This window comes from Equus caballus, unplaced genomic scaffold (genome assembly GCF_041296265.1).
Source record: "Equus caballus isolate H_3958 breed thoroughbred unplaced genomic scaffold, TB-T2T haplotype2-0000700, whole genome shotgun sequence".
NCBI classification, from domain to species: Eukaryota; Metazoa; Chordata; class Mammalia; order Perissodactyla; family Equidae; genus Equus; species Equus caballus.
In genome coordinates this window covers 9,145-29,119 of record NW_027221971.1, presented here as the reverse complement: position 1 = coordinate 29,119, position 19,975 = coordinate 9,145, and the positions used below count along the sequence as shown (strand labels likewise).

Sequence of the window (19,975 nt, the reverse complement as noted above, 5' to 3'; positions counted from 1 at the left end):
TTTAACATGTGCTCTCTCTCTCTCTCTCTCTCTCTCTGGGTTGTCTTGTTTCAGTTTCGATGGGCTGGGGAGTAAGGTGAACATCCCTGAGGACTCCCCTTGCTGAGTGGACATGTGTGGTCCTGGTGAAAGCCCTCACCCAGTGGGGCTCCTAGAGATGTGACTCAGGGCCACTAATTCCCTTTTGGTGCCTGGCAAACTGGGACTCATCTTCCTCTGTCTGCTATTTGCTCTGTATTATGTCTGCTCCTTTGGAAGACAAAAATTTGTGTCCAAAGGGAAAGTTCCAGAAATGCTTCCAGGGATGATGATGGGACTTTGATTTCCAAGTGAGTATTTCTGGCATCTGATTCAATTCCGTTGTCCTTAATCAAAAGCTGGCTCGTTCTGGATTGGTTCCATCCTTTCACAGCGATAGCACCATCTTCTACGGTCATTACCAAAAATGATCATTTCGTTTGAAAGCTCTTCCCTTAGAAGCCACTGCTGTGTTAGTACTTTATCAAGTTAAAACACTTAATTTTACATGCCTGGGTTTCTGTTTTGGTTTTTTGGTTTTTGAAAGCAGCTGAGCATGTTTGAACTGAAAATGAAAAGTATTTATTATGGAAGTACCCATGCTACCTCATTAGGATAGAATAGGACATATCATTTATTTGTTATAAGATGCGAAAATTCAGAAGTTTTCCCTTGATCGGTAAAATTGCCCCTCTCAAGAAAGGTTTTTTTCTTTATGTTCAGTAACTTATTTTGGAGACCCACGGGGTCATGTCCAGTGAGATAGTTCTGTTGGAGTGAGGATAGTGCTGCTACAACCTGTCCTTCGTGCCACCTGCGACATGCCCTACTCTGCACCAAAGACCAAGGACGGTCCTTCTGAAGACAGGGCTATGTTTGCATTATGAGTTGAGAGATGCTGAAAAGACCTCCTATGGTTTCCCTTATACCCTACACTACACAAATAGACACTTATGCTTTTAAGTCTTGACATTTCATCTCGAGTGTCTGTTAAAACGTGAGTATCTAGGATAGAAAGCGGCTGTCCTCCAGAATCTTACCAGGGTTTCCTGCTGGCCACTTTGGAGGACAGAGCAGAGTGACCCACTAGGGGAGGGGCGCATGACTGCCGGGCCTTGGGGAAGAGCTGACCGGAAGCTGACTCACCAAGGACTGTCCATGCTTGTCTTGGTTTGCAGTGACAGCAGCTGAACGCAACTTAAAGGATTTTAATTTGCATGCAGCTTTGCACAACAACTTTCCATCTTACTTCATCCTCCTTGCTTCCTGTGACATTTGGGGATGGGATTTTTTCAGGGATTCACTGAACTCGTTTACAGTGTTCAAATAGTCTTGTATGATGTGTGCGCTTGTTAATTGAGGTATAATTGACATATACTTTATATTAGTTTCATTTGTACAATATAATGATTTGCATGTATCGTGAAATAATCACCACGATAAGTCTAACTAACGTCTGTCCCCAGACGTAGTCAATATTCATTTTCTGGATGAGGACATGTTGTGTTTTAAGGTGCAGAAGAATCGGTAATGATGTCATACTTTTCCGTATGCAACTTGATGAATTTGAACATAAGTGTCCACCCATGAGACCATCACCACCATCGAGGCCATAAACATATCCATCATCTACCAAAGTTTTCTCCCACCCCCTTTACTATTATCATTATTTTGCTTTAAGAACACTTAACAGAATATATACTCTGTTAGAAATTTGAAGTACAAAACACAATACCGTGAGATTGCTACATTATACGCTAGGTTTAATTTTTAGAGGAACCTCCAGACTATTTTCCATCATTACAGTATTAGTTTACGTTCCCATCAACAGTTGCAAGGCTTCCTTTTCCTCCACAACCTCACCAACATTTGTCACCTCTACTTTTTTTGATAATAGCCGCCCTAACCGGTGTCAAGTGATATCTCCTTGTGGTTTTGATTTGCATTTCCCTAAAGATTAGTGATGCTGAGCACCTTTTCATGTGGCTGTTGGCCATTTGTGTGTCTTCTTTGGAAAAATGGCTATTCTACTCCTTTGCCCATTGGTTAACTGAGTGCCTTGGTGTTTTTGCTATTGACCCGAGAGATGAAAAAAGAAAAAAAAATGTCCAGGCATTATGGATGCTTCCCAGTTGATGCAGATGATTTTGTCTTTATGGTGATGACAAAATATCGTGTTGTGTGCTTTTTCTTCAGCAGTTATCATAAGACTAGCAGTAGAATGGCAAAGCAGATAATCAGGATCTCCCGGGTTTCCAGTTTTACAACACAAATAAGACGAGTGGTAAGGAATTTTTGATTATTTCAAGGAAATTATTGAGATCACAGTCCGTGGAATGTAGGACTGACAGGTCCACGAGGAAATTAAAGTGAGGACATGGTGATCTGGCATCACTTCCGATCTGAAGGAACAGGTATCTTCTGTATGAATGTTTGAAGACATATTGGAAATCAGGAATTTGTGGTGGATGAATACATTTTCTGAAGGGTTTATTTCTTTATTTAGGAGGAAGATTACCCTGAGCTAACATCTGTGCCAGTCTTCCTCTCCTTTGTCCGTGGGATGCCTCCACAGCGTGGCCGATGAGTGGAGTAGGTCTGCACCTGGGATCTGAACCCGCAAACCTCAGGCCCCTGAAGCAGAACACACGCAACTTTAACCACTCAGCCATGGGGCTGGACTCTAACTTATTTAGTTGTGAACATGATCGTTTGGGTTATGTAAATATCAGGACCTGGGAGTGAGTCGCTAAGAGTGGGGTAGTTGATAATGTCACAATTGATTTAGACCCTAAAGAGGCTAAGAGCAACAACTGGCCAATGGGTTAACCAAAGGAATAGTCAGAAAACACAGAAAGGATGGGAATTGGGATCTATAGTAAGCTGGGGGATCACGTGTCCTCAGAGAGAGTGCCAGGACTTGCACAGGTGAGAATGGCAAGAGCAATAAAAGAGAATAAAATCACACTGAAACAAGGAGGGGGTGTTACGAGACGGGGGAGGAAAACTGATCTGGAGCAGTCCTGAGTTTTGACCTTGAGCTTTCTGTCCTTGACCCAAATCTGCTTGACGATGTCCTGGGACACAGGTCAGAAGAGCTCCAGAGGGAGAGAGGAAGGGTGGAAGTATAGGGAAACTGAGATAATTGTCCTAAGAAGCCATGCTTCATTTCTCATTTGGGTCCAGTTTCATGATTACTTTTACAGGATGAGAGGAAAAGAAGTGATGATGGTCAAGTCTTCGCAGAGGAAGCTGCGTGATCGTGGGAATCAACCCAAACCAAAGCCCGGATTAAGAATTCCCATCTCTTTGAGGATGCGCAGTTACATATTCAGAAGGCCAGTTACTAGAATGCCATCCCACCCAGCAGTGAGGGGTCGCTGGGAGAGCACGTGGCACCAGCCCCAACAGGTCTGCTGGCAGGAGAGAAGTGGCAAGCCCTTTGGAACTTGCCGTAGCCTTGCAAAATTGCACCTTGCAGCAGAGGTGAATTCCTGCGGGGTGCGCTCGCATGGGGTGCCCCGTCCAGTCCCATACACACCCCTGCCCTTCCTCAGATTTGGCAGAGATGATTCTGGGAACTGGTCTGGGCATCCCATAGCTCCACGGCCAACAATTGCTGGTGACTGTGGAAGATCTGAGCAAACAGGAGGGGACGGGGAAGAGGGCGGGAGAGAGCGATTGTGGACAGGCTCAGCAGCCAGGCAGAGAAAGTGAGCGCCCAAGAAGGATGTGCTGACAGCACCAGGAAAGAGAGGAGACGCTGGTGCCCCTGAGATGGAGCCCGGCACTTCACTGACGTCTCCTTGAAGGGTCCCACGTTTTCTTGCTTGAGCTCTTGCAACTTCAAGACATACCAATCCTTTTCTTTTATTAAACTCCTCTGTGGGACGTAGGAAGCATAGACAGGGATTTCTTGTGGAGGAGAGACTGGATTTCAGCTGAGTAGAGCAAGGAGGGCTTTCCGTTTCACGGTGCTCTCGCATTTTCCTTTCCGAAGTATATTATTTATCTGCGCTTGAAAGTCACAGAGAGTTACCGATTCGCGGGATGATTCCGTTGTCGCCCTCACAGCGACACAGTAAAACCTACCTAGTCGGAATGGATCATTCCTTCTGTGCAATACTCCGGTAGACTCCAAAGATCATTTCAAAAGCGCTGGTATATCTCTGTTCTCAAATAAGAGGTCTGCTTCCAGGTCTCCATTTTTCTGCTCTTTATTGCATGTTAATTCAGAGTTGCAAGGAGGAAAGACCACATTTGCCTCAATCTTTAGATCTCTATGTGCTGGAAATTGGATTCACAGAAATGGACAAGGCCTTTGAGGGATCGTGCTGTCAACAGAGACCTTTTCCGGCATCAGCAACGTGACAATAAACCGCTGCTTGTTAGGACTTGATTGTCTATTGGAGGGATGGAGCTTGCAGTATTATGGAAATCCTCTTTAGAATTGCTTACCTTCACGTGACAGATTTATCAGTTTCTGAGAGTGATGTGTTAAAATAACCTAGGGTGGCGCAGGGCTTAAACTGGCCCACTCCACTTTGGAGGCCCGGCATTGGCACGTTCGGGTCACGGTTGTGGACATTCACACCGCTTATCGGGCCATGCTGTGGCAGACATCCCACGTGTTAAATAGAGGAAGATGGGCACAGATCTTAGCCCAAGGCTAGTCTTCCTCAAGCGAAAAAAAAAAAAAAAACCGAGGAAGATTGGCAATGGATGTTAGCTCAGGGTGAATCTTAGCCCTTGGGCATCTTCAGCTGTGGTCATTTGCAAAATATGTAGACCATGCATGTACTGGGCAAGCCCAGGCAGGACAGCGCAGCCGGCCTCCCGCCTGGGTGCTTGGGGCTGCTTGTTGTGGAGCCTCTGCTGGAACCGTCTGGGTGGATTCAGTGCAGAGAATGATGACAACGGACTGCCTTGCTTCACCCTCAGAGTTTCCCCTGAGTTTTCTCCATCTTGACATGCAAAGCAGACACTGTCTGGAGCCCTCGTGTTCCTCTGGGACTCGGGCTTCCCTCTGCTCCTCAGCCTGGAGAGGAGGAAGCCCACGTGTGGACTTCAGGAGATTCCTGACCGCGTTTTGTGGGCTAGCACGTCCTGGGCTTGAAGTCCCCAGGGAATGAGCAGAATCCAATCCAGGTAGGACTGCCATGACCCAGACCCTTCAGGAAGGCAGGTTATGGTCCCCTAACCAGGCAGAGCACCATGACCAGCCGCGGGGTTTGTGGAGGGCGAAGGGAAGATGAAATGGGTCCTGGAAGAAGGTGCTTATAAATACCAGCTACCGAGAGGGAACCAGCTGCAAAACCGTGCATTTGAGGAGTATGAGTATTATTTCTTGATTCTGTTTGGAATAAGTTAGAGTGCATGATATATTTGTGTGTGAGTGAACATATATATATAGCTCTCTCTCTAAAATTTATATCAAAGTAACATAAAGACTGATGAGATACAGGTGCTGCACATGTGGGCCTCTTTTTGCTGGCGATCAGTTCATTTTTGGCCATTGGAAGCCCAAAGAGGCAGCGAGTTATTGTCCTCTGCCGTCTGGTAGGCTCATGACAAACAAAGCGCTGCAACCAAAGGGTCGGCTCTCAGGAGCCTCACGGCCCTGTGAGGGAAACCCCTTGGACACGGTGTCTTCCTCCTGGGCCTGCACTAGCCTTGGGACTTGGCACTTCTCTTTCTCTGTGGCGGGAAGGTACAGCCGGCTCCGGCTTCCATTTAGAAAGTCACCTTCCTGGATGGCTGTGCCATACCAAGAAGGGCCTGGGCTGCTGGGAACCAGCATTTCTCCTCAGCTGCTGGCCGTACTGAGGAGGCCTCCCTGGCAGGGTTCACGCTGCTGTGTGTCTGGGTGACACTTGCAGCCATCAGAAAGGAGGGGAGAACTCAGAAGGGCCAAGCACTTCCTGTGGTCCTAGTCTTACAGGGTCTTTCCCGGGGTGGGGTGGGGGGGGGGCGTTCAAAATGCCAGGTGGTAACCCTCTAGCTCCTGGTCACCGGGTGGGTTCTTGGAGTGAGCTCGGAGCAGTGTCTGCTCACCACCAGACTGGAACCATTTAAGTGTTTTAATTTTGTCAGGCTGTGTTTACCCGTCATCCGTTTGCTTGCGTTCCCTGCTGGACCCCTCAACCACCCTCCTCTCACGACTCATCTCTGAAAGCTTCCAACGGGAAAGGTTCACACCCACACCATAAACGGAGCATAAGGCTGGGCAAGAGAACACAGCCCTCCGAGGGGCTGCATGGTTTATAGGCTCAGGTCCTCCTGCCCCGTTAGGATGAGTCAGAAACAACATGCCTGAGTGTGTGAACAGGTGATTGCCTGAGACCACACACCTCAGAACCACAGGGGCCCAGATGTCACCCTGGGCAGCGAGGGAGAGTATAGGTCATTCTTTGGCCAGGATTAGGGTATCTAATGTTTGCAAAGCAGACTCCACCCGTGATCCGTCAGACCCTGCCAGGGAGGAGTGGCCACGAGGTACGGGACAGAGAGGCCGAGGCATTCGAGGGAATTTCTGCCCTTCCAAGAATTGCAGAAGGAAGTGCACGGAGGCAGGAAATCCTGGTGGACAAGGAGCAGTGATGCGTCGGGAAGGATGCCCAGATGTAGCCTTCAAAGCTGCATCACAGATCTGTCCCCCTGGATACCAAACTTGCAGGGAAAGGAATTCAGAGCCGTGGACCAGGATCCCAGAGGATTCCAATCCAGGTGAAGGGTGAACATGGAGCCCCCAGAGGGGCCGGGGGAGGGAGGGTCCTGCCTGCCCTTAGTCCATCTGCACATGACCTTCTCCGGCCTTGACCCTCCACATGCACGTTTTGAGCTTTTACATCGTTCTCTGCACTTAGAGCTGCTGCTGTCCAGAGCCTCATTAGAAAACGACAAGTTCCTAACATCTGGTGAAGAGGAACCTCCACAAGAGAAGCCGAAAACGTGGCCTCTCCTCCAAAGGGGTGGAAAAGCAGCCACTGTCCTGGGGCAGGTCGTGGTGCTGGCCCGTGCCATTTTAAAGACACCCGCATTCCAGTGGTTGTTGCTCTGCCTGTGAAAGTACCTCCACCCTCTAAATGCCAGGAGCTCTGGGTGCTGTCTCTGCTCCTGGCCCACGTGAACCACACTGAAATGAAGCCGTCCTCTGAGTAAGGGGGGGCGCGGAGGTGTCCCTCAGTATCCAGGGAGGGGCCTGGCCCTTCTCCCTTCTCTCACATACAATAAGCCGAGACCCTGCAAGATTTCTTCATTCCAGGAGGAACGCGAGAGTCTGTGTCTCCTTGACACGAGCACAGGAGGGGAAAGAACCAGACCGTGACTCGCAGGCTGGAACAGAAACAGGATTTTAACATCAAATTCAAAACTAGCACTAACTACTAACACGAAAGAAATACGGCCCCTTCCCAAGTGGTAAACAGGCGCTGGGGTGGAGCTGCCAGGCCTGTGGGGTGGGGTCGTCCCCTCCCTCTTGGGCTCCAGGGCTCCCAGGAAAAGGCTTAGAATGTTCTTCTCCCCATCAGCATGGGAGGAGCCGGCCTGGGGCCCCGCGTGTTTCCCAGCCGCGTCCCCGCCGCTGAAGAGCAGGCTGCACTCGAGCTGTTGGAAGGACCGGGATCTGCCACTGTTGCTGGGTTCTGCGTCAGGGGTCTGGTGACTGAAGAGAAGACACTGATGATTGGGGGGGTCACACCAGTATCCCAGCCCAACACCTCAGCCCCACTGCATTCTGCTCCAAACCTTGTCCTGAGTGTTCAGTCAACACTACCCCATTGTCCCTGACATGGGAGCTGGCATTTCGCTTCACCCATTTCACAGAAGAGGAAGCTGAGTCCCACAAAGGTCAAGGGAATTGTCCCTCACAGGCCTGGTCAGCAGTGGAGCTGGGATCCCCGTGCCGGCTGTCCATCTCCCTAGGCCCGTGCTTAGCCCGAAGCTTTCCGGAGCCCCTGGCTTCAGTCCCTGCCTGTCTGGACACTCACCGAGCCCTGAGCTGAGAGACGCGCGGTTCTTCTTGGGCAGGAAAAACCGGCGCATCTTGCCGGCCCTCTCCTGTGGGGGCTCCAGGTGGCAGGACAGGCTGTAGCTAAAGGACAGAGGGGACTTTTCAGCTACCGGGAGCCACACCTCAGGTGACCCTCCCAGAGACGGCCAGCAGTTGGAGTCCCAGGGCCCCACGGGTGACCATGCGACAAGCCCCGGGACTGACCCGGAAGCCACGGGCACGGGCTCCCTGGAGCTGGCCATCAGAGAGAGTCCGCCTTGCCCTCACCAACTCCTGCCCCGCCTCACCTCTCATCCTCGCTGAGGGGCTCCATGGCCTCGAACCAGGCCCCAAATCGCTCCTCAGCCTCAATGTGGTAAAGATGGACTGCCTCCTGGAGCAGGAAGATCTGCTCGGTGACTTTGAATTCCTGGGAGAAAGGACATGATGCAGACGGGGCCTGGGTGGGGGACCGTGCTGGGGACTCAGACAGGTGAGAAGAGGGTCAAGGAGCTGGTCTGGGGTCTTGGCCCACATGGGAACCCTCCTTCCCTCCAATTCCGTGCAGGACTTGCTCGTTCTCACAGTTGGCTTGAAATAGCTCCTCCTGCAGGAAGGTGTCCTTGGTGCCAGCCCCTTCCCCCACGCACCAATGGGACGGCTTTCCCAGCTCTGGGTGCCGAACTCTCCCAAGGAAAGCAAGGCCCAAGGCATCGGGCCAGAGAAGGTCTTCCCCGGAGGAGTCTCTGATTGCCACAGCCCCACCCTCCGCACGGGGAGGCCACAGCTGCTCACCTCACTCCTTTTCTCAAAATTGATCTCATTTCCCTGGAAGGCAGAGAGCCAAAGCCCATGAGCAACAGCCCCCTTAGCCCATAGCTAGCCCCCGTCTCCACCCTTTCTCAGGTTGCACTACCAGCAGGGTCGACCAGGGAGCAGGCGCTACCAGAAACGGGAATGGGTCCCGGGCAAGACTCTGAGCTCCAGAGCAAGGAGGCCACGGGGCTATGGCTCAGGGACATTCTAAGACAGCCCTCTCTGACAGACAGACAGACTGAGGCCTCAGGCAGGAAGGGATGCTCAGCCACTCGTGTGCTTCCTGCCTTGGAGGGGCCTGGCTTCACTCCCTGCAGGGGCGGGGCCTGAGGGAGAGGCTGAGTCCAGCTCAGACACACCCTCCAGCAGCTCCGCAGTCAGGCAGCCTGGACTGGCGGCTCACCTGGATCCTATATTCACTCATCACTAAGATGGCCATGACACCCAGCTCCCGGGGTGGCTGTGAGGCCCTCACGAGAGGACTCTGCCAAGGGTTGTGAGCTCAGGCCTCAGTGCAAGTCTCTCCTCCCAAATCTCCGAATCCTGATCCCCAGCCCCACCTCCAGGCTCACTCACCTCCAGGTAATCCTCCATGTTGGTGTCCAGCAGCAGTAGGTAATTGAGGAATGTGCCAAGGAAGGGGATGAGCCCCTGTGCCAGCGGGGTGGAGACGGTGATGAGATCCCGCTCTCAGGAGCCGTCAAAGACCTCTCCTCCACTCCTCACCCCAGCCTCCTGCCCAGCCCAAGCTACCCACCTAGGCGGCCTCCCCCCAATTTCCTCCTCTTCTCTCCTCCAGGAACCCCAAACTCCTCCAGGCACCTCCCAGCAGCCGGCTCTGGCAAAACCCAGGGTACGTGGTCCCCGCCCCTCCCTGTCCCAAATCCGTTGTGCGCCCATCCGTTCCAGGCCTCCTCCTGGTCACTTCCAATGCAGGCATTTCAGGTCTGTGGCACCAGGAGCAGGGCTGGAGGAGAAAGGCTCCCTCTCTGCTGGTAGAGACCTCCGGCTAGGAAGGGGAGTCCCCTCTCCTGCGACTCCTGGGCCCCTCCTCCACAGGCACCCTTACCTTCTGGGCACCTGTGGGGCCCGTCTCCAGGCTGGTCAACATAGAGGTCGCCTCCTGCCAGGGTGTTGACAGGGCCAGTGAGCCGACGCTCCCCTCCAAGTGTCCTCCCAGACCCCTCCCAGATCGGGGACCCTGGACATGTGGCCCCAGTCACCTGGTGCCCCTGCGGCTCCCGCCTCCAGGGTGCTCTGATTCCAGAGCCATCCCAGCTCCAACACTCACTCCTGTGTGACCTTGGGCCCGCCCAGGCCTCCCTGAACCTGTTACCTCGTCTGGAAGGTTTGACGAACTCTGTCTGCCTCCCACAGTCTCCTGAGGCCCAAGCGTCATCTGACCGTCATCACTGCTCTCCGCTCAAGCCTGCCTCTGGAGCCAGGTCCAAGCTCCCCACATTCCTCCCCACCCTTGAGCCTCGGCACCCACTGTGAGGCCTGCACCACGGCTCATCTCCCTCTGGCTCCCAGATGAGGAGACCAAGGCCCACACAGGGGCAGGGACTTGCTCAGGGGGCCCCAGAGGAGAGGCTGCTCCCCCTCCCAGCCACAGGCCCCTGTCTCCTCTGCCTTCACACCACCCTCTGCCCAGCCGCTGACCACAGTGCTGTCCTCGGGACTCTCAGGCTGTGTTCGGGCCCCCAGCTGGGCCGAGCCACGGATGGAGGGAGATGAGGTGTCTCAGGAGGCCTGGTCAAGTGGCTTCTGCCAGCCCCAACGCCCAGGAGTCTCTGATCCCAGGCCGAGGCCAAGGCCTTGCTAAAGCCCTCAGCTCCCTAGGATCCCCTCAGGGAGTTCCCCTGCACAGAATTCTTTCTTCATCCGCTCAGGATGGGGACCCCGAATGCCACGTCTGACTAGCAGGGGAGGGGGCGACCAGGGCACTGCGGGGTGGCATTTCCTTTCTGTTTTACGAGGAAACTTCTGACGTCTGGGCGGGAAGGATCCCTGAAGAAGCCATCAGTTCCCTGGGCACTTGCCCTTGCCCTCCGGGGCACATGTCATCGCCAACAAGGACCTGGGTGAGCATCCCACTGGGACTGTCTGCAGCGCCCACTTTAGGGGCCAGAGTGGGGAGTCACCGAGGGGACACAGATCTGTCCCAGGTCCAGTGTCCGTCCCAAGGCTGGGAAGCCCCTGAGTGCCCCCGGCCCGTGGGATCCGGCAGTGCCCATCCCTCAGGCAGGCAGGGTGCCCTTCTTGCGAGGCACAGTGAAGACAGAAGGAGCAGTGGGGCCCTGGCTTCCTGAGCACAGACTGGGCTGACTTCGGAAGAAAGGAAGCCCGCCCACTCGCTCCAGCCAGTGGCCAGGAGGAAGATGCAGGGCAGCTGATGGAGCAGCATGGAAGCCAGACACCGGCACCTTCTGCCAGGTCCTCAGCCTCCTGGAACAGTCCAGCCCGCACCATTCTATCCCATGCCCCTGGCCTCCTGTCCCAAACTGCCCCCACCTGCCCATGGAGCTAGCACATCCCTCTTCCTGTCCATCTTTTCCTGACCAACTTCACGTGACAGGAGAACCAAAGCTCATCCTGCCGGGTCCCCTCCCCTCTCGCTCCCCCTCCTTCCAGATGTGCAGCCTCCGTCTTACCTTCACCAGCTGCCTCCTGCTCACCCACTGGTCTTTGATGAACCTCTTCAACTTTCGAGAGCTCTTCCTGAGGGGAGAGGAAAGGAGGAAAGAAAACCCGGGGCGGTTGAAGGCGAAATGCCTTTGGCTGAGAACCCGGAAGGTTCAAAGGGCCTGGGGCCTGGACGAGGGTTTTCCCCGGGTTCTTCGGAGCTCTGAGGTCACCGTGGGACTCGGGTGGAGGCTCTCCTGCGGTCACCTGGGGCCTCCATTCCCACTCCGACTGAGCACATTGTTTCTAACAGCGTTGGTTGCCGATGAGGGCTCCGTTGCTGCGAAGTACACCCTTGGAAATCTCCAGTGTGGCTCAATCCAGGATGTGACAAGGGGGGAGCCACTGCCTAGGGTCTCAGAGAGTCTCAGAGACCCGAGCAAGGAGGCCAGTCCCCATCCCTAGGGTCCGCTGCCTCCCAGATGGTCCTAGCTGAATGAGGGGTCCATGGCAGTCGCACGGGGGATGTCTGGTCCGCCCTGGTGGTGCTTGGATGGAGCACGGCCTACCCACCTGGCAACTCGTCCCCATGTCTTTTGCAGACGGCTGATGGAGGGGCTCTGCAGAGCAGACACGATGGCACGCAGGGACGCATAATTTCCAAGGACTCGGCACTCCTGAGGAAGGGAAGGGAATGAGCTGCGACGGCGGGCTGGAGCCCTGCTTCCTCTGGCTTGTGTCCCCTCGTGGGCTTCTGCTGTCCTGGATGAGGCAGATGCCCAGGGAAGCGAGGGAGGGCACACCTGGGAGCTGATGAGTAACGCTCGCGGGCAGGAAGATTTTAGCTCAACCCAGGGCGGGAAGGGAGCTTCCCACCACTGGGACCAGCACTCAAGGTCAGCAGGCCCTTGGCAGCAAGGGGCCTAGGACTTTGCCGAGGCCCAGACCACCGACTTCAAGGCTGAAAGCTGCGAGAGGAGAAGGGGCAGTCCCCCTGACTCCAGGGAGGGGCTCCCTGGGCCCTGCCGCTACTGACCTTGGCCACCTGAATCCACAGCTCGACGACTCTGGCCCTGTCCTGGGCCGTCATGCTGAGGTCCCCAAGGCACGTCGTGATGACGCAGCCGGACACGTGAAGAAACTGGTTGATAGTGGCCCGAACCGTGGGAGCCAGGTACTCCTTGCTCCCATTGGGCCGCTGGCACCACACAAAACCCAGGCAGTGGCGGGGCTCCACCTTCTTGAACAGCTCCTGGGGAGGATGGGGACTGTCACCTGACCCTGCCACACCCGAGCTCAGAGTCTGCAGGCCCCCGCAGCCCCAGGCAGGAGGCACTGGTCAGCTGCAGCTCAGGAACCTGAGGAGGTGGCCTGAAGCTTCTGGGAGTCTCTGGGTTTTGTCTGTGTCCGCTGAGGCCGCCCAGCGCAGGATGACCGAGGACCCAATAGGGGCGGGGAAGAGAAGTCCCATTGGCTCGCAGCCCAGTCTTGCTTCCCCCAAGCACCAGAACACGGCTCACACCTGCCCATCTCAAGGGGCATCTTCCACCCGTTCTCATCACCCCCTGGTCCCACTCCCCTTTCAGCTGCACGTTCCCCCGAGGCAGCAACAACCATGGGCTTTGTTTGCCTGTCTTCCATGTCGGTAAGGACGCACTAGGTGTCTAATAAGTACGGAGGCTGTTGAGGCCTCCTGGGCCGATGGGTGAGTGACCCAGGACTTGGCAGCACTCCAGTGAGCTTCCCTCCCCCACCAGAGGGCTATTCTCTGCCCCGCTTCCTCTCTGTTCGACCTCATCCATCCGCACAGCCACTCTGCCCAGCAGGTGCCCGCCCTTGGTGTGCTCTCTACTGTCCATGTGGGGACAGCAAGGACTTGGGGGCCAGAAGGTGGCCCAGGTCACCCGGTGGGTAAGTGGGGGAGCTGTGACTTGCACCCACATCGTTGGATTGCGGCTGAGGGAACAGGAGGTCTGGGGCAGCTGATGGCCCACCAAGGCGGGCCCCACCTAGCCCAAGAGCCCCGCTGCTCACCGCATCCATCCGGGTCAGCTGCTCGGCCACCAGCTTCGGAGGGAAGTCCAGCAGCTTAGGCCTCTCCTCTCTCAGCTCGGCGCTCGCTTCTGCGGTGACTTCGGCAGCTGGAGGCAGAGATCGTCCAAAAGTCAATGGCGCATCTTGCTCCAGCTCAGAAGCTGGCACTGGGGCTGAAGCTGATGGCGCTCGCTCCGGCCCTGGAGAGGCCGATGGAGGTGAGGCTGCTGGAGGTGAGGCTGCTGGTGGTGAGGCCGCCTCCAGCTCCGGCGCGGACGGTGGAACTACAGCTGGAGCTGCCTCTGGCCCCGGAGCTGGCCCTTGCTCTGGCTCTAGAGCCGGCAGGAGCTCTGGAACTGGCGCTGCAGCGGGAGAAAGAGAAAGTTTCACCTACGTACCCGACTTTACAAGACAGGAGAGACTCCGCTGTCTTGAAGGGAACCCCAGCCCGTGAACCCCACCGCAGACAGTCTTCCCAGACTGCTGTGCCCTCACCTTCCAGCTCTGCCCTCCTGGGCCCCAGATGTTGCAGCTGGACCTGGGGAAGGTAGGCAGGGCCTCCCAGGTGCGACCCAGGCCAGATGACACGCAGAGAGGCCAGCCGCATCCTGAAAGAGGGAAAGGGCGTGGGCTCCCAGAAATCCTGCATTGGGTCCAGCCAGGTTCCCACCATAGAAGACGCGGTACTGGGCGGAAGCAGTTGGGCCACAGAGCCAGAGGCCTGGCCGTCGCTTCCACACTGTCCTCCCAAGGCACCCTGCTTTGGGTCTGGGCCCTGTGCCTGCCCCTTTCCACCAGGGGGGAGTCCCACCCCGGCGCTGACTCCTGTGTGGCCATCCTGGCAGTGGCAGGCCTGCTCATCCAGCAGGTGGAACACGGGGTTTGTGTGAGTCTCTTCTTCCCACTGCCACTCTTCTCGCAAAGAGGCTGGACACAGTCCAGCCCAGCCCTCCACGCCCTTGTGCAAGTGGACTGAGGACTGAGGCCGATGTGTGAGCGGCTCGCTAACACCCCTTCTCTTCTGGGCCTGCTGGTGGTGGTCAGAAGGGGTGGCTATGGAGAAGGGGAAGCGGAGGGAGACGGGACTGTGGTGGGGATGGGTCGCCAGGGAACAGCTCAAGCCAGCCTCCCCTCTGGTTCCCAGGGGCTCTGGGACCCCACCCACAGCTCTCTTTCACTCCTATCCCCTTGCAGTAGAAGCCATCAGACCTCAGCCCTCCCAGAGGAATCAAAAGATGAGTGAGATCAGAGTTGTGCCGGGCCCGCCCCAGCCACAGTCCTCTGTCCTCTTGTTCTCCCCCAGCCCTGTTCTGTGGAGACAGGAGGCCCTCGTCTGGCACTCAAAGAACACTCAGGTCTTTAGTTGGCGCTGGGGTCCATCATGCATGAGAACGTGGGAAGAGGCCTCCAGTCGTAAAGGAGCATAGGAGGGCATCCCCTGGGACAGGCGGGGGACAGGATCTGTGGATGATATGGTGTGTGACTATCTGAGTCTCAGGCTGCTGCGGGGGTCCAGGGGCTGTGTCTGCTTCATTCACTGCGTTGTGCCAAGTGTCTCTAAAGCTCCCGCATGTCACAGGTGCTTAATATACAGTGTTCTCGAATGAACTCCAACCAGAAGCATCCCCGGTAGCTGAGTGGGCCTGGGGCCCCTCTGCGGCCCCGGAGACCCCTCCTTGGCTACTCCAAGGACCCGCCCCACGACCAGCTGCATGGAATCCCACACTCCCTGCCAGAGTGCTTTCCGTGTGCCTTTGCAAACTCAGAAAGGCCCCATCCCAGCGATGGGGGAGCAGACTGCTCTTCATCGGGGAGAGGGAAAGAATAACCAGGAACAACCACGGCACGTCTCTCAGCCCCTTCTGTAGAGCCAGGCCCCAGGGAAGCACCTGCCGTGGCTCATCCCATTCGTGCCCACCAGAACCCGATGAAGTTTATCCTCTCCCACTCCACTTTGCAGAGGAGCAATCGAAGCTCAGAGAGATGGAGGGCCGTTTCCAAGACACACAGCTGGCAGTGGGCAGAGTCACCACTGTGCTGAGGAGGGGCTGGGCACTCACGTAGCAAGTAGGTGGTCCAGGACCCCGTGGGAGGTGAGGACAGCCGCGCAGTCAAACACGATGGTGGTGACGTTGGCCATGTTTCGAGGCGCCAAGGCTGGTCCTATGGACGGCGGCAGCCTCTCCAGCAGGCCTGCCTGGAGGGCCCGCATCCTGCAGGCCTCATTCCGCTGCCCGAGTGACTCTCCGCGCTGGGTGAGATGAGGAAGGACACAGAGTCACCAGCACCAGCGTGAACCTCCAGGAAGTCAAGGTCTGGAGGTCCCCCAGGAACTGTGAGCCCCTCAGGGATGTGTGCAGAGGAGGGACAGGATTGCCCACAGCCAACCGGTTTCCAGGCTTGAAAAGTCCAATTTGAGTTTGGGCGGGGGGAGGATTATACGATGAGTTCCTCAGGACACTTGGCTGGCTTGGCAAGGACAGACCGCCCCGCACCAAAGCGTGCATTAAGAGCACTGACCAGCGAATCCAACACAAACATCCCCATTCTAGAGATGAGAGGACGGAAGCTTCGGGCTGCCAAGTGGCTGCTCAGGGTCCTGTGCGTCGGAACTGAGAACCGCCCTAAGCCAGGGCTGCAGGACTCCCCCGCTCCCCCACCTGAGGCTTCATGTGCTCCTGACATGAAGGGAAATGTCTGGTGGGAACCTCAGCCCTCCCCAGTCGGGAGACAGTGCACGGGCAGACAGACGCTGTGAGGATCTGGCTGACTACAAGAAAGGACGCTGGTTTTTCTTTCTTTTACACGAAAGGGAGGTTTGAGACCCTCGTTACAGAGGTTTCAGATTCAGAAAATGGCAGATTTCAAAGATGCCCCTGGCCGAGTGTGAAGCGCAAACATCAGTGTTTTGTCTACTCCGCCTAGGGTTAGGAAAGAGCGACTTCCCACCCTCCTAGGTAGCTGGTGAGGAGGCGTGGAAGTCCAGATTCCTTTGGGACTGGGCCCTTGGGACACTCCAGTGGGAAAGCCCTGGGCGGGTCCAGGGGAGGGCTCCAGATTTGACTCTGGATTGTGGACACACCCCGGTGATCTCAGGGCCCCGGGTGTCACTCACTCTCCCCTCAGTCCAGCCCCGGGCAAGGTCGGTGGTCTGCTGCACTTGCCCCCTGTCCAGGGAGATGGAGCCGTAGGACCCATGCGCCAGCTCCTGGACCATCTCCTGGGTGGAGCTCTGCAAAGACAGCGTCCGGTGGCCGCGGCGGCAGGTAGCAGGGGCCTGCCTGCACTTGCCCACAGGGGGAAAACTCTCCCGCACACCGAGCACAGACAGAGGGGCATCCGCATAGACCTCCAGACAGGGAGCGAATGAGATGACACCTCACGGGCTTGGGATTCACCTACGGGTAGGGCGGCTTGGCTCCCAGCACTCACCTTCCATCCTGCCAGCCACCACCCGGGATATGAACACGACATACCGCCAGGCTTCCAAGCCCTAACCGTCTGCTCCCGTCCAGGGTAGCTCCACGCTCATCCCTGCCTTCCGTCACTCCATGCCCGCCAACACACACACACAATAAGGGTCAAGGGGTGTGGGGCTGCCCGCATGGGAGGGTGGGATCACACTTGTGGCCTGACCCGGAGTGGCCCGCCCTGGGCTGCCTTGTGTTACCTGAGGGTTCCTTCTTCCGAATGGCCTGAGGTCTTGGAGGTGCGGTCTCAGCCAATGTCGACAGCGCTGGAGAAGACTGTCATTGTTGGCTCTCTGTGCGCCAGAGCCTCGCAAAGAGGGGATACACGAACACATCCTCCTGTGTCGAGTGTCTCTGGTCAAATGGGCTATGTGTACAAAATGGCTGCCTGGTGACCAGAGTTCTAAGCTCTGTTGGGGTCGGTCGCCAAGGAAGTGAGGTCATGTCTCCAAGGTTCCAGGATGGGGGGCCCTTCCCTCCATCAGACCCACCCAAAGCCCCCTCGGGGCTGTTGACCGCTCACCCTCCTTGCCCGTGTCATCTCCCGAGCTGTACAGAAAGTTCCATCACAGCCCTCCCCACAGCTCCTTGGGATCGGAACCAGCGCCCCAGCTTTGAAGAGAGAGCGCCCAGTTCGGATCTCCTTTTTCCTAGCAGTTCTGTGTCCTGGAAAAGCCACTGTGCCTCTCAGGGCCTCCCCAGTCTCCCAACCTGCACGATGGGATGGCGCTAGAAACACATTCCCAGGGACGTCTTCGGGTGGACATGTGATAACGCCTCCCATATCTGGGAGGTGGTGCCGCCTGGGTCTGGTCCCCGAACTTAGAGGTGGAAGAATTACAAGAAGGGGTGGATGCAGTCGGGAATACCTCTCCAAACAGGCCTGGATTCCAGCCGTGTGATTTGGGAAAAGTCCCTGCCCCTTGGGGGCTCCTTGTCAGGTCTCTGCACCTTCAAGGGTTGGAAGTTCGAGGAAATTCAGATATTGTCATTCACTAGCATTCAACCTTTCCCAGTCTCCTGTTGGCCGTAGAACCAGACCCAAGCGCCTCATTGTCGGCCTATGTGGTGGGCAGCCTCCACCAAGGCTCCCAGCGCTCCCTCCCTCCTGCTGTGCACATCCTTGTGGAACCACTACATCCTGAGTAACTGGTTTCTGAGCAATAGAATACAGCCCAGCTGATGGAATGTCACATCCAAGTTTTAATTACAAAAACTCTGTCACTTCCCTCTTGCTTGCTTTCCTGAGTTCCCTCCCTTTATCTCCCCCTCTGTTTCCATCTCTTGCGCTCTCTCTCTGTCACATTTCTGGAAATGAGATAGCAAGTGGCGATGATTTCAGTTGCCCTATGTAGAGGCCAAGGGAGGCGAGATCTGAGGGAGCGCCCAGCCAACAGTCACATGGAGACTCAGACTCTCAGTCCCAATGACTCCTGACACCACCCGTGTGAGTGACTTGGGAGCAAATCCTCCCCTAGTCTAGCCTCAGTTGAGACTGAAGGTCCTGCTTCACGGAGACCTGGAGGCAGAGGCTCCCAGCTAAGCCGTGCCCAATGCCTAGACCACGGAAACCGGGAGAAGTTCAATATTCGTACTTCAGAGGTGCAACTTTTGGGAGCAGTGTTGTGAGAGAGAAACCCAAATGAACGCAGACTACCGGGTTCCCCGGTCTGGCCCCATTAACCGCCGCCCCTGCCGCAGCTCCTGTTGCTTCTCAGGCTCCCTCCAGCCGCCTGGGCAGCTTTCTGACCTCCTCTGCTCACGCTCACTTCTGCCCCAGAGTCTCAGCACCAACAGCGCCTTTCCCCCGACTCCCTGTTCCCGGACCTACGCAGGCGTGGCTCAGTCTTGTCCTTCTGGTCACAGCCTAGGTCACTTCAGTGAGGCCTTTCAGAATCTCCCAGGCACAGTCTCTGCCACCACACATCTCACATCTGGAAGCGTCTTCAATTGTTTCCTCCTTCTTGCTCCCATTTGGATAAAGTGAGCCCAGGACGAGGGGCTGTCTGCTTTGGCTGAAGGAGATGTAATTCCTTCTGGTTACCCCGGGCACACGGCTGTCTCCTCCAGGCTGAGTTTTTCCCACCACCAGTCCGTCGGGAAGGCGCACTAGCCTTCCCTCTCTCCCGTGGGGCAGGTGTCCCAGGAACACGGTGAGCCGTCCTCTCTCCCTGTCATGCAGCACCAGCCCCTCACCCCACGGCCAGAGAACTAGCACCCGGTCTGAGACTCCACCACATCCTGAATTCAGTTACTGCTGAGACCCTCCCATCCATTTGGGGATTCCCTGGTACCTCCTGAGGGCGTCTTTCCCTGAGACCCCACTCCCAGCCTGCCCTTGCTTATTCCAGTAACAATGGCCTTTCCTCAGAGCCCCCCCAGTCTGGAGAAGAAAGGTGTTGAAAGGTTCTCCGTGTTAATTTTCAGGGCCGGGGGAAATTGGTAGAAGTAATTTGGGTGTTTCTGTGCAATAGTTCCCAGGAAGAAGATTCAGCCCTAAAAAGAAATGAACTTCTGACACATGGTACAACGTGGATGAACCTTGCAAACCTTACGCTCAGTGAAATAAACGCAACCCAGAAAGACACCTATGATACGGTTCCCCTTACATGACGTGCCGAGCACAGGCAAATTCATCGAGATGGAAGGAAGAATAGAAGTTCACAGGGGCTGGAGCTGAGGGTCATGGGGAGGCAGTGTTTAATGGGGACAGAGTTTCTGTTTGAGATGATGAAAAGAAGTCTTGGAAATGAACACGGTGATGGTTGCGCAGTATTGTGAATGCATTTGATGCCACTGAATTGTCCACGGAAAAATGGTTCAAATGGCCAAGTCTAGGTTATGCATACTTTGCCACAATCAAAAGGCACTTAAAAATGCAGCGGGGGGTCAAGATGCAGGTTCTGGGGCCCTCAAGTCAGCATATGGGCCAGGTAGGTGTCCAGGGTCTGAGATCTTGGACCCTGGTGAGGCTCTGGAGTGGTCCTGATTGATGCTAGTTTACAAGTTCAAAGTAACAGGA

General features: G+C 55.8%; 1 protein-coding gene across 1 annotated transcript; it reads right to left on the bottom strand.

The window, feature by feature from the left end:
- Window positions 1–7,354: 7,354 nt before the first annotated feature.
- On the bottom strand, window positions 7,355–18,133 carry LOC138922297 (ral guanine nucleotide dissociation stimulator-like). The gene is made up of 14 exons (XM_070259044.1): window positions 17,154–18,133; window positions 16,599–16,715; window positions 15,544–15,734; window positions 13,979–14,091; window positions 13,484–13,845; window positions 12,486–12,701; window positions 12,023–12,126; window positions 11,479–11,545; window positions 9,894–9,947; window positions 9,401–9,475; window positions 8,804–8,836; window positions 8,317–8,438; window positions 8,007–8,110; window positions 7,355–7,681 (listed from the first exon to the last, which is right to left on the bottom strand). The coding sequence occupies exons 1-14, from the start codon at window positions 17,286–17,288 to the stop codon at window positions 7,524–7,526; spliced, it is 1,851 nt and encodes a 616-aa protein (XP_070115145.1). The 5' UTR covers window positions 17,289–18,133; the 3' UTR covers window positions 7,355–7,523.
- Window positions 18,134–19,975: the final 1,842 nt, after the last annotated feature.